General features: G+C 37.3%; 1 protein-coding gene across 1 annotated transcript in view; it reads left to right on the forward strand.

Annotated features, from left to right (window-relative positions):
* SUGCT (succinyl-CoA:glutarate-CoA transferase) overlaps positions 1–14,750 on the forward strand; it is a gene marked incomplete at both ends in the record, with an annotated part of 360,317 nt that overhangs the window by 58,268 nt on the left and 287,299 nt on the right. Inside the window, one exon of the mRNA XM_080338492.1 lies at positions 6,709–6,804. Within this exon, the coding sequence (XP_080194618.1) occupies positions 6,709–6,804 (96 nt within the window). The remainder of the gene's footprint in view (positions 1–6,708; positions 6,805–14,750) is intronic.

Below are 14,750 nucleotides of genomic sequence, written 5' to 3' on the forward strand. Positions count from 1 at the left end.
TGTAATTTATTCTTAATTTTAAAATGCTGCTTTCTTTGACCAGAGCTCACTTAATTTATTTTTTTTCTTTTTCTCCTTCACACCAGTGTTGTCTAATGGATTCTATGGTCAGGATTTTTATTTCTGATCCTTCACCTAAAATTCGTCTGAATGTCTTTACTGGTGGTGGTGGTGGTGTTTTGTGGATTTTTTTTGTTGTTTGTTCGTTTGTTTTTTAAGTGGACACTAAAGAGATACAGGAGTCCATTTAACATTTACTTTATCTTGGAACTCTGTGCAGAATAATATATGTTTTTGAAATTTCGAGTTCTACATCTGTTAGTTGCATCAGTCTTTGCTGTTGTTAATGCTAACTGAATCTTAGTCAGGAGGTGATCTGCATGTTGTGGCAAGCACAGAAGCATTCATTCTGGTCTGCTGTAGGCTCTAAATAGTTCATTAAAAAATTTATTTGTACATCAGTTCTTTTTTGTTGCTGTTATATTTCACTGAACTCAGCAGTTCTCTGCTACACAAAAGCCTTGCGTTTTTAAAGATACACCAGTTTCTCTATATTTATGTAGTCTAAACTTTTTTTAATACAGCAAGAGTTGTTTTCAGCCATAATTTTCACATGAAAATATTTACACAATTGTGCACTTTAAAGTCTGTTTTGTTCTCTTTAGCTTTGTTCCTCTCTGGGAATCCATGTCCAAAAGAGCATGTTCAAATATGTTACTTTTGTTTTGCTCATTGCCTGTATTTTTTATTGTTTCTAGTTTATAGCACACAATGCTGTAACTGTGATTTGTCTTGTGATATTTGATCAAGTGGCTGACTTTGATCAGCAAGTCTCACAAGCTGCATGTCGTTACTGGTACCGAGTGCGATACCAGCTTAAGTGTCTGGTTGGAAGGCCCTAAAGCAGTACCTAATATGAGACCTGTTCTAAAATTGTGGTTATTTCTTATGAAGGATTTGATTTTATCTTTCCAGGATTGTATTTGTGGCTGGGATTATGCCATTTGCTGATGCTTCAGATGCCAGGAGTTTTCTTTTGAGAGAGTGAATTCATGAGCACTTCCTGAAGGTTCACATTAAAAGAAATCAGTGTCACTGGGAAGAAAATACTTTTTACTCAGAGCACAGTGTTCATATAGTGACCACATTTTCTAAAGGGGGTGTAGACTCTTTAATAGTGAGCCTTGGCCTACGTGATAGTAATCTTACTTTTTTAGTTAGCTTTTGCAGACCTCTTCAAAGTAATTGATGGAATTTGCTGGTCTGCAAAGCACTGTTTGAAAGCAGCTATAGTCCTGCTGGCTCTTGAAGGGGAGGGAAAAACTGATGTGAAGGAGGGCTTATGGGCCAACAGTTGTGAAATCAGGAGAAGGTCAGACCTGCTGCCTTGCACAGATGTAGGGACACAACTGATGAATTTGTAAAATCCTGCTTCTAAAAGGGGAAGCAGCTTTGCTGTGTGCTTGTGGGTGGGGATGTCTACCCAGCCCGCTGGTGTTCGGCACTATAGCTGATTTTTAGCTCCTGCAGAATAATCTACTCCAGGCTAGATGGGAGGCCCTTATGTGCCCAGGCATAAGGTGGTGTTTGTTGGCAGCTCCTAGGAAGGCTGTGCCTTCTGCTGGGCCCCCGTGGAATGAGCTGCCTTGAACTGAGGCAGCTTTGTTGCCCTGTGCAAGGCCGTGGGTCCTGCTGCCCAGTTCATTGTTGCAGGAATTTGAAACACAGGTGCCTGCCTAAAAACTGGTAAAACAGGCACTGTTCATTGTGTCCTGTCCTGAACCAGCTGGGCCAATGCTTAGGATGTAACATAAAACGTGTCTACTGTCTGTAGCATCAGTGAGGTGACTGAAGGCTACTAAGAACTTGTTTCTGGTCTCATTAAGCCTTGTGGCTAAATGTAATTAGACTTAAGCTAGAAGAATAGGGTTTTCTTGGTAGAGACAGAGGTTTTTGGTTTTGACTTTTTTTTTTTTTTTAAGTGAAATAAACAGTCAAGAAGCAAGATCTGAGGGTCACTCCCTGCACATGTCCATGGAAGCAACTTCAATACAAATACGAAAATGAGAAGCACAATGAGGGTAAATGCAAAAGCAAAATTGATCAAACTCGGATGTTGATTTATTAGTGTCAAGCTATTTATTGGAACATGGAAAAGGGAAAACATGTAAAACAGTAAAATTGGTCAGTAGATAAGTACCAGCACAGGATCAGTGATTTTTAAGAGAGCTTTGTTAGTGTACACCCAATGAGGACTGTAGTCTTACCTTTCCATGAGAAAAATTTTAACATCTTTTTTCCATGGCACCAGAAGTACAGAAAAGGTGTAAGTGGAAGATCATTGGCCTTTGCACTGAAATTTTCCAGGATGACATTTCCTACAAAGTTATAAATAAGTATTTGGGTTACTAGTTCGGTAGTATAGCACAGAATAAGTAATCTGTGCTGCTGTAAAATGCTTGCATCTCAAAGTTCCTAAAAGACAGTGTACATGCCTACATTAAGAAAAAGTAAACACAGAATGATAAAAAAAAAGTAGCTTGGCTAAGAGCCACAGCCTTGTTAAGATACATGGCAGGAAAGCAGACACAAAATTGGAAGGAGAAGAAAGTAAAGAATATAATTAAAATGCTATTTTCTCCTCTTTCCAGTTACCTGTCTTCTTTTGTAATTCATATACACTTGTTGAACTTGCATGTAAATTATTGATTGACTCAGTGAACTCATTGTAATAAATTATGTTTGATGTGCTATCTTGGAAAAAAATCTTTTGAAATTCTGTCTCTTTTCGTTGTCTGCTCACCTTGTGGCTTTCAATATCTTGTTTCCCATCTGTCTGATTCCATCATAAGAAGAGCATAACTTTTCAGACCTTAATGCAGCTCTCTTTTGTTCTGGTTTAAGTAAGTATGTAACACAAATATGTGATTTGGCCATAAACAGTAATATCAGAAAGGAATGTTGAAGTGTGTGTTCCCTTTATATATGTGAAATAAAGAAACACTTTAGATATTTGATGGTGCATATTTAGGATGCACAGATCTGTCTCTTCAAGAAAATGAACAGAGAGGTGTCTGTGTCATTGTGTTACACATACTTCAATGTTGCCAGTCCAAAGGTTACTTTTAAGGATTGTTTCGTAAAGGAGAACAGAAATGGGTCTACAAGTATGACCTGTCTTTTGTAAACCCACGTTGCCTGTACCTGATTGCTGAGTTGTCCTCTGTGTGCTGCATGAATGCACTCAGGATGATCAGTTCTGTGACCTTTCCTTGTGGCAAGGTCAGACTGACAGGCCTGTAATTCCATGGATCCTTCTTCCAGACTTTCTCATAGATGGACATCACATTTGACAACTTCCAATCAACTGGGACCTCCATGGTTAGCCAGGACTACTGACAAATGATGGAAAGTGGCTTGGTGAGCACCTCTGCCAGCTCCCTCAGAACCCTTGGGTGGATCCCATCTCACCCCAGGAAAGCAGTTTTAAATATAGATTTAAAAATACTTAACCGAATATGTAATACAGATGTACCCAAACTTCATTTTGAGTGATTGATTGTACTACAGATATTTGTAATGCAAGAAGTGTCTCTAGCACTGAGCTTCTAACTGAGTCTTGAATTACAGAGGAATTTAGAGAAATGCACTTACTTTGTTAAAAACTTTTTTTTTTCCTAGGGAATATGATGTCTGTAGAAATGTTCAGTTAGGATATCTTTTTTATGTTTATAGTTAACTAGTTTGCTTAACAACTGTAAAGGCACAGGTAGATAAATGATTTGTGTTCTTTTTTAAGGACATAACATATATATGCTGAAAGGTTTATTTGAATAGTGCCTTTTTAGTGAGTACATCTTTGGAGACCAGGGACAATGAACTGAGCCAGGAAGGGAGAAGCACAGTAGTCCTGGGACTGTCTGTAGCAGTTTCATGGGACAGTAGAAATAGAATAATCTTTTAAGGCTCCTGAATTAATCAGAGAGTTATTATGAAAGGGGCAAAAGGCCACAGAGTTCACTCAACTAAGTGTGTTTATACATAACACAAAGCACTGAAATATTTACTTTGACATGGTCAATATAAGTTTATTTGTATGATGATGGTGGTACTACTGCTACTAATTCTTTTTGGCTGGCTCATTTGACTATGAACAACGTACCTCACTCAGAGAAAGAATCCAAAGGGAACCAGAAGGGCTTTTCCTTCATAATTTATTTAAAAAGCAATAAGTAAGCCCATTTCAGCAGGATATATAGGCATATGCATTCAAGCAAGTGACAGGTACATTGAAATGGAATGATTGACTTATTCTTCAGACTAAGTATCTTGTTGAACTGCTGAGGCCTTGACGTAGTCTAAGCAACTTGTAGTTCCAAAATTGCTCAGTCTTTGCTAAGCTTCTGACTTGTCTGACATTTAGTGTCTATTGCTACTGAAACAAGTCTTTGAGCAAAAGCTTCATTGGTGCAACCCCAGACTCTATTAATTATTATGTTTTATTTTTATTTCCCTATAGTACTGTGAACATGTGCTTTGGAGAACTCTAGATGTGTATGTTTTTGACCATTGAAATAATTATATGAATCTCATAAAGCTGAACCAATTTGCAATGCTGTGTTAAAAAGAACTTTTTTTTAAGGACAGAGTTTTCTTGTGAAACTCTTTTTTGTTTTGTTTATGAAACTCATTTATTTCTACAGCACAAAGAAAGGGAATGAAATCTTGGCTCCATTTTATTTAATATTTAAGGATTTCTTTTTCACTAGATTTTAATTCACTATGTCTCTCTTAGAGTTAAGTTTGGTATAGTGTTTCCTTCCAGAATTGTGGAAAGTTAAATGCATGTATCACAGAGGGCATCCTTGTGTCTTTAAATGTTAAAGCCCATTGTAGTGGATGAATCTCACCTGTCCGTGAAACTTGCATGGAATACCATCAGCTGTGTAGTGTTACACACAAGCAATACACAAGAATATCTAACCATTAATATTTCATCATCGTTGCATAGCTGTTTGCTGTGGTAGAAAAAAAATCACTATGGAGTGTGACCTCAAATTGAACAATAACAGGAATGATAAGCCTGGGGTAAATGTTATCAATAAGTAACATACTTTTGTGACTCATTAAACTCTCTCTGTTATAATAGCATGTTTCACTCTATGTTGCCAAAAAAAGTTGCAAACCAGAAGAAAAAGTCCTTTCTACATAGCCCCGAGATCTGTTTCTTTAATTGCTGAGATTTTCCTCGGGACTGAAGGACAAACTCTAGACAGTGTTCAACATTTTAGCTGAATGAAGTGACACTGGGACATAATAAGCTGCTGCTGAAATCTAACTACAAAGTGTTTTCTAATAGTATTCAGGAATAAGGCATTGTGTTTGTAGTTAGTATATATAGACATATTTTTGGCAGCAGTTATAATAAGTTATTATTTGTGGTATATTTTCCTAGGTTTTCTGCTTGACTAAGTTATTGTATCCATGATTTAGGGTTGAATATTTGTTTTGCTTTAAATGTGAGAGTGACAAATTCATGTTGCCTTTTCAGCATGTATGGAAAAAGAAAATGAAAATAACAATATTTTTCTAGAAATTCTGATAGAACTCATATGTCGGTATGTGAATGGTGGACTCTGAAGTAATTAGTGATAATAGGCACAGCATAGTGTAAACACTTGGATCATAGTAGCAAATTTCTTCCATCTAGGGGAGAAATATGAAGAAAATATTTTTGGAAAAAGTATTCACATGGCAAGCATGTTTAGGCAAGCAGTTGCACTTACTGGCACAACTAGTTAACAGCATAAAACAAATAGTTTGTGTCTGGTGCAGTAGCGATAACCTTGCATGCTAACTGTAATGTTTTATTGTGTTACTTGGCCTCGGATATATAGTCACACACTGTATTCTCAAAGAAATAACAATAAAGAATCTGCCATTGATTGTAACAGAACAACTGATTTTCATGCATTACTGCATCATGAATTTTTCACTTCTTTGTCCTAAGATATATTTGTGGTTATAAAGTATATATTTATCTCCTCAAATTATGGTTACTAAACTAGCATGCCATATTTTTCACAAAATTAATCTTTTTCCGGTTTTGTCTGCCTGACTAATAACTTGATAAATCTCTCTTTATCTTCTAATGGCAGATGATTTATCAAGGGCTACCACTTAATTAGTATTACAGAGCAAGTATTTTCCATCGCTTGGGCATGTAAAATGAGAAGCGTAGGAGAAAACAGAAAGGTAATCTTGTAACTGAGAAAAATCCTTTGTGATTTAACCATGGGATTGAGGTTCAAGAAATGTGAGTTCTATCCCACAAATCCATCATGCTTCCCACCAGACTTTGGACAAGACATTGATTTTTAATTTGCTGCAGTTGACCATTCTGCAAAAGGTTTAGAGTAATTCTGTCTTATCTCTTAGGGTAGTTTAATGCTAGATTGTCTAGCATTACTAGTGTTATAGGACATGTATTAGTTTTTGAGTTGTTCTGATACAAACAGTTCAATAATATAGATATAGTCTGAATTTTTTTTGTATTAAAGAAGTGTGTGTATTAGGTAATATATAAACAATAGTTTTGTGACATAACTGTTTTAACTTGTATATCTGAAGCACATATACAGAAATCTTGAAGAATTTGTTAGTGAAGTTTCAGCTTTCCTGAATACTTTACTTTTTCTCCATTTCCAGGTTGCATGTCTCACTCATGTAGCAGCTAATTACCTTAATTGCAAAATGGAAGCAAAACGCTGGGGCACTGCTCATGGGAGTATTGTTCCATATCAGGTAAGTAGAAAGCATTAGGTTTTTTTTCTCTTGGAATTCATGATTTTGTATATTAAGAGACTGAGAACTGACTTCTCCTGTGACTTGCTGTAGTCTGTACAGTGTCTGTGTCTAGGTAGGACAAGGTTCTGTTGTTCACTGTCATTTCTGCATTTTGCATATTTCTTCATCGGCAGCAGATTAGTAACAGAACACTGAAATAGATCAAAGGTGTTTGCTGAAATTGGATGACTTTAAAGCTAGTATGATGACTTGATTAGTTTTCACCTGACAGAGTAACTTCTTTTTTTTTTCTAAAAGGTTACCTGACTTCCATGTCAGTTAAAAAGAGAAATCTTTTGCCTCCGAATTCTGGTATTTTATCTTGTGAGCCTACAGGAACAGTCTAAATGATCACAAAGATCTGGGAGTTCTACATATTCATCATTTTCCATTGATTTTGCTACAAATCACTGTTGCTCAGTGAGACAACAGGTTGGCAAAAGGAATTCACTAAACCTCAGATCTCCCCAGTGGAATTCATAGTCTGCTACATCTAATGAAGGGTTGAAATTCCTTAAAATAACATGACCTTCATCATATAAACAAGCACAGGAAAAAAAAATTTACTGCAAGTTTTATCTTATTTTTGGCTAGTATGGGAAGCTCTTCCAGTAAACAAAGAAAATTTTGTTCTTTCCTAGCTGATCATTTTGTTTTCTTGATGGAGGTCATGCTAACTTATGGAGACTTGAGCACATATTTAATTAATAAAAAGAATCTGTTTGGGGCACTTCTCATCAAGTAGTCATGCTTGCAACTAGCTAGGCAGAGCCTGGATTTCTTAATTTCTGACTGGAGTCCTTTAAATCCTGAGGGGGACAGTTCCCAGCATTTGTCTGGGAGAACTGCATCTAAACACCACTCAGTTTCTTTACCATCTCCTTTCTTTTTAGAGAAAGTGAGAGAAACTCAATGTATTGTGTTCTTCCCAGTGGTGAAGGTGGTAGTGATCATAACAAGCTTGTGGCTTGAAGCCACAAAGCCAGCAAACTCTTAAGTAAAAGTCTTCTGTAGTCATGCAGAACACTGACTAATGTCACAGCCAGGTGTCCTCAGGTGTAAAACCAAAATCAATTGTTTCTGGAAGAGCTGCATCTATTTGAGGCAGGAGACTTTTTCGGTACATACTGCTGCATAGTCAGCTGTCTTGTTTTGGTTCTGCTGTAACAAGTGGCAGGTTCTCAGTGTGATGAGAAGATGTGGTAACTCTTTCTCCAAGGATGAGGTTGGCCCTGCAGTGCAGTGTTCTTGTCTCAGGTGTAGTGCAGCGCAGCTCTGGCTGTGCCGCTCTCTGTTTGGCGTGATGTAGCTGTGTGGCCATATTTTCTAGAACCAGCTCTGCATGACCCATTGTAACCAGGCATCCGCTATGCAAGTAGTTACATTCTGCTCTGTTGCTGTAATGTGACCTTTTGGTGCATCCCTTTTTGAACTCTGGTATGTTGAAAGTACAAAGTTTGTATAAGCAAAACCAAAAACCTGACTAAACAAAATGTTTTATCTTAACTACTGCATTTGGCTGAATAAGTGAAACTTGCATTCTTTTATCTCCTTTTGCCTTTGTATTTCCACGGCCAAAATGAAAAGCATACATTGAATATCCTTTTTATTTTTTTCATAGGTCTCCAGATATAATTCAAAATTCATGGAGACTCTTTAGCTATCTTCTGGTTTAATCTAGATGAGTCAACATGTAAATAACTATTAAAAAAAAATATCCTGTCTAAGCTCTGGTTCCTCTGTTTCCGTATGCTGTTTCTGAACTTGATAGTAGAAATACTACCTCAATATTATAAACAGTTTTAATGTGAATTTTCTTGTAATTAGGGTGGAGCTATGCGTGTTTATGGATCATCTGTTAACATTCCATCAGCTAGCATGGTTATAATTCTGATTGTAACCATAAATATATTCTGCTTTCAAGAGTTTATTTTTTGCTTTACTAACATAAGCTATACTTAAGACTGCAAAGCTCTTCAGAAGCTTGAATTAACCCTCACCATTGCTATTGTACTGCTTTTAGAGTTGCTTCAGTAGCTCATTTATAATACAATTTAGAAAAGAACTCTGAAACTTGTCTTTCATCCCTCATTCTAGTTCTTGAATAAACTGTCATTTGCTTACTAAACTAATATGTGACTATCACAGTGCTAATTTTGTGCTTTTTGTTTCAGGATGTTTTGTGCAAGTGAATTATAATTTGTTCAAATAATAAAAATCACATATCAGAAAACTGAATTTCTATATATTTCAAGACCAATGTGGTAGCAAACTGTTGTTTGTTTTCCATATGTCCACAGCTTTATTTGGCTTTCATTTGGTGTATTTTGAGTTTTCATACAGGTAGTAAATTATAACTTTGAAGTGCTATAGAGCCTGCAATTCCACTAAAAATTGTCAGACTAACATGTCAGATTTAACATAAATCATGGAAGACTGGGTAAACTTGAGAGATCCTTTTGCAGAATTAGAAAGGAAAAATATAAATAATTTCTGTCATCTTTTCGTGTGATGGAAGTCTGATCACAGTCATGCTAGAGTCCTGACCAAAATTTCATGAAAACGTATCTTAAATATGGACATAAATAGTACTTTTTTTGCTTGCAATTGTTAGAGTAAGTGTTCTACTACTCTGTGTAACACATTCAGTAGTGTATAACGAATGCTATTGTTGCTTTTATTTCACTCAGCTTCAGCTGAATAATGTTGTTCGTAATACCTTTGCAAATGGCTCTATTTCTTTCTCTTTACAAGGCCAACTTTAACTTAGAGTATGTCGCGGTAATTCTACTGAATTCCCTGTCACTTCTTGCCTGAACAGTTAACAGCATAATTTGTCCCTGAATGTATTCTCTGGATCGAGCTTTCTTGTTTTTCCTTGTATTTAAAAATGTACAAATTGAGCATTAATGGGCAACTGAGTTTTTTCTTTCCTGAAACTACCAGGGTGTGTCGAACCTTTGAAAATCTATTTCTGGCCTGAGAAATAAGCTCTTAATAAAAGAGATGCGAAGTTTGCTGTGCAAGGATTTTCATATTCTTTCAAGGTTTTCCTCATTTGCTGATAATGTGCTCACTTCGTGGCATGATCCTGTGAAATGTCTGAGTTTTCAGCTTTGTGCACTCATCACCACAACCCAACGGAAAGGGTTTGAACTTCTTTTCAGTGGGCAATATCTTTCAGGTTTTTTTGTAAAGCTGTCTGTAAATGTTTGCCATAGGTCTTCTATGGAGGTGAACTTTGCAGTGTGCCAAAAGGATGGAGAACTCTAGATCCTAATCGATCAAGATCAGAAACTGATTTTTGAGTGCTGAACACTTCTTGAGAAATTCTCTACTTTGAACATATCTGCTTTTTAATCAGAGCGAGGTTGTTTGAATGGGTCACTCCTGTGATAGGGCATGTAATCAGATCCCAAATTGTTTGGTTTCAAGTGTTAAAGTAAAATCCTTGAGTTCTGGGCTGTATCTTGAATGTAATTACTGCAATTTTTTTTAAACAAGTTTCTATAATGAGACACCTTGTTTAGCTACAGCTGCTCCATGATTATCCAGAGGAAATCAGGGGCTTAAAAGCATCCGGTTTACATAATTGTGCTGAAAAGTAAAGTTGTATTACTGTCTTTCATTTGGGGTGATAAGGTCTTCCCTCATTCTTGTGGTTTCAGCAATGTAGCTGTCTTTCCTGTACGGTGTGAGATCTAGACATTCACTTTTTCATCTTCCAGTGGGCCCATTCGGAATGGTTATTCATTCTCCTGAGAAAAGTCTACCATAAGCTGCACGTTTACAGGATGTTTCATGTGGCCGCTTATCACTCTGCCATCAGGGCAAGCACTTTCAGAGGCAAACTTTCAGCTAAAGGTATAGGGCTGTTTTCTCTTGGGACATACTGAGGGAAGTCTCTTTAAAATTGGTGAAACCAAGCTCTTACAGGTATTCCCTCCTCCCCCACCCCCCCTCAATGAATATGATATTTCTGTTCCAGGTTTGGTCCTAAGACTCACAGGGTCTTCTCAAGGATACTTCAGTATGTTTTCACAATGCACAAAGGGGACAGCCATTCTGCACAGAAGTTGGAACCACAAGGCAGAAGATAAAGTATTATGTTAACCAATTATCTGTGCTGTTGACTGACGTGTGCATTGTTATAACTCATCAGATGCATCATCACTTTTTTATATTAAAGCAACAGCTCTAATTAGAACTACAGCTTCCTCAGAAGGGGAGGAGGAGGGTCAGGCACTCATCTCTTTAGTGACCAATGACAGAACCCGAGGCAATGGCAGGAAGATGCGCCAGTGAAGGTTTAGGTTGGACATTAGGAAAAGGTTCTTCCCCAGGCTCCCCAGGGATGTGTCACGGCCCCAAGCCTGACAGTATTCAAGAAGAGACAGGACAATGCCCTCAGACACACGGTATGAACTGTGGGGTTGTCAGATGTAGGGACAGGAGTTGGACTCGATGATCCTGTGTAGCCTTATCTAAGTTTTCCTGCTCCAGCAGGGGGATTGGACTAGATGATCTTTTGAGGTCCCTTCTAATCTCTAACTTTCTGTGATTCTGTGATACTTGTGGGTCCCTTCTGACTCAACTCTGTGATTCTTTGAACTGTCTCTGTGTCAAATGTCTTGCAGTTGAAATGTGTTATGAAAACCAAAGTATAACCTCACAAGAAGATTAGTATAGTAATCATATTTCTTAATTGTTTTTACCATCTGCATCTCATACTTTTAATTGTGGAATTTCATCCTGTCCAAGAGTTTTACAAAGAAAATCCCACTCCTGTCACTTGTGTCTCATTACAGAAAGTTGTTAATTACCTGATTCATCTGGCAGAGATACTTTTCATACGAAGGCACAATGCACACCAATTTTCCTAACTCAGCTCTGGAGAATCTCACAGAACTTTTTGTGACTCTCTTTGGTGTGGTTGTTTTTTTGTTTTTGTTTTTTCTTATTTCAGTGGAAAGGGCAACAGAATAATGCCAATCATTTAGAAATTTCAAACAGCTTATTCCACACAAGAATGGTGATGTGTAGTCATTTTCCTTTCTGCCTTTATGTGGTTTATTGGGATGCTTCTGCAGTTAATGTGTCTTGGAATCAAAAATCAACAAAGAATAGAACTTGGATTGTTTGCAAAGTTTTGTTTTGTGCATGAGATTCTCCTTCTTAAATAAGTCCAAAATGGTTTGTTATGGAAGAAATCTTCCTGCTCTGTAATGGCTCAACCTAGGAGAAGGTGGAACTTATCCACAGGAAAGAAATACGATACAGATTCTTTTAGAGCGAGTTCTAGATTGAGGAAATGCAAGATGCCCCTTCTTACTCAGTGAACCTTATCTACAGAATACTCACCTGGACTATCTAGGCTGTCCTGGGGGACCATTGTCCTATATTGCTGTTCTGAGCAATGAAATACCACTGTGAAAGTATTGCCCATTGGACATGAAAATTAAATATGTTCACAGATCAACTGAATAGAAACTTTGTGCTCTCAAGCAGCAAAGCACGCTCTCTCACACAGTTTCTGAAGGACAGTTTGGCCACCCTCAAGATAGATGTCTTGACTCATATAATAAATACTCAGTCTTCCAGATACTTAAGCAACTTAGTGTATCTTCTTTAACTACTTACCTACAGGTTTGTTTTTTTAACTAGCTGCTTCCTTTCTATCTTTATCTTACAAGGCATGAGAAAGAGAAGAAAGCCCTCTTGTCATCTTGGAGTCTGTAAAACAAGAAAAGGATATCATTTGCAGGAATTTCTGTCTTCTTGTGTCTTTTCTTCTTGTCTTACTGTGGTATGACTAGTTAAACTACTGACTGCACAAACATTTTGGAGTTATTGTGATTATAAGGGACCACAGTTGGCACTCTGCTTAAGAATGGCATAGGGATTCTGTTTCCTTGCCATTTCAGTCATTGAAAAGGTACAGTAATCATCTGTGGGAATCTTGTAGAAAGCTGCCCATTTATGATAAATGAATTCTAATTATTCAAACCTGACAACATTGTGTTGATACCTTTATGGTGATAGTCCTTCAATGAGTTGTCAAGCCTTTCTCCTTGGCAGAGCAGCGGTCTGGAAACTAAATCAGTAGGTTTGCCTTAGGCGGTTTTAGATACAGGCTCAGTGTATAATGGGATATATAGTTATAACTTCATTCATAATATCCTATCCCATCAGAGAGACAGCACTTTAAAGAAGCTGACCTTGTATTCACATAGAATTGACAGCTTCATACCTGTGCACAGGAACTTTTCGAATGGAAATTAAATGCATTTTAAATTTAGAACCTGATACTTTTTTTCCTAAACGAATTCCTCCTGCACTTTCTACTTTAAGAATTGCCTGCAAGATGTTTTTTAATGGGTTTTATACTTTGAATTTGCCACATGGAGATGGATTATTGTTCAGGAATGATAGCTGATAGTTGAGACAGTCTCATTTTTGATCTGTCTCTGGCAAGTGTCACATTTTGTGTCTGTCGTAAAACATTCTTACATATGTATTTATATATGTATTTGGACTTATATATGTATTTACACACATTTAAAATGGGTGTACATTAAGATTATTAGCCCGTTACTTGTTTGTGGTCACATGAGGAAGAACTCTAATGAAACTAGAATCAGAACACAAGTATGCTGATGTTCAGTGTCATTTAGTGAACATATATGTCTTTTATGTATATTGTTCATTGTTTCCTCTGCATTCATCCATTGCTGGGGTGAGAGGTCTAGTTTGTATTACTCACAGCAGCATGGTGAGCCTCCAAACATGTTGCAGGGTTACTGAACATTACAGATCTGTATATCCATGTCAAACTGTAATTCTTAGGAAGGGCAGTGTAACAGAGCCCTGATCAGTAGATTGCTCTTCAAATTGTAGCTGTTTGGAAAGGGATAAAAGTAGGATCTGTGGGCTTGTAGAGGAGATATTGACTGTAATGGGATCACCGCTTTCCTCTAATCTGCTTATCAGATCCAGGGCAATTTAGCTTTTGCTCTTCTGAAAGTGTTTCATGGTCGTCATGTAATTATACAGTACAGCTGCTCAAAAGCTGAAACATGTTTAAACAGTCTGGAAGAGCGCTCAAAAATTTTTGTGTAGCAGTATCATCTGGTGACTTCTGGCGTAATCATCCCGCATATCACAGATTCACAGAATGTCAGGGATTGGAAGGGACCTCGAAAGATCATCTAGTCCAATCCCCCTGCCGGAGCAGGAACATTCAGATGAGGTTACACAGGAAGGTGCTCAGGTGGGTTTTGAATGTCTCCAGAGAAGGAGACTCCACAACCTCCTTGGGCAGCCTGTTCCAGTGCTCTGGCACCCTCGCTGAGAAGTTGTTTCTTCTCAAATTTAAGTGGAACCTATATAAGTAACTATTTGTATTGCCATTGTAGCTAGAAACCCTAATAAAACACAATGAACCCTTGTGCAAGGTATTGTACAAGAGGACAAATCGGCTTCTTATGGTCAGTAATTGAGAATGAAACACAAACACATTACTTCAAGTGACTGAAATGAGTAAGGACTTTGGCAATGAGGATCCAGTGGTTTATGGTAAGTAATGTTCACTCTTAGGGCACAGGAGAGATTAAGGCATGTCCACATGATGATATTAACTTTATGAAGACAGAAAAATGAATAAATAAAAAAACAGGAAAATGCTTACTATTGTTTAATTGATATTCAGGTGCTTGATTTTACTATGTGAAGCTTGTGACAGTTCTGGTTGGAAAATGTTGATTGTAATGGAAAGGTATGTCCACTAGATGTCATTCATGTAATCTAGTTTTTGTTGCAGCATTTATTTCTAAGGAGCTCTGTAGGACGGTAGATACAAATTATCATAATAATTAGCCGCTTTTGTATATGCAATGCTTTTGACT

The sequence above is a fragment of the Nesoenas mayeri genome (genome assembly GCF_963082525.1).
Source record: "Nesoenas mayeri genome assembly, chromosome: 2".
Lineage (NCBI taxonomy): Eukaryota > Metazoa > Chordata > Aves > Columbiformes > Columbidae > Nesoenas > Nesoenas mayeri.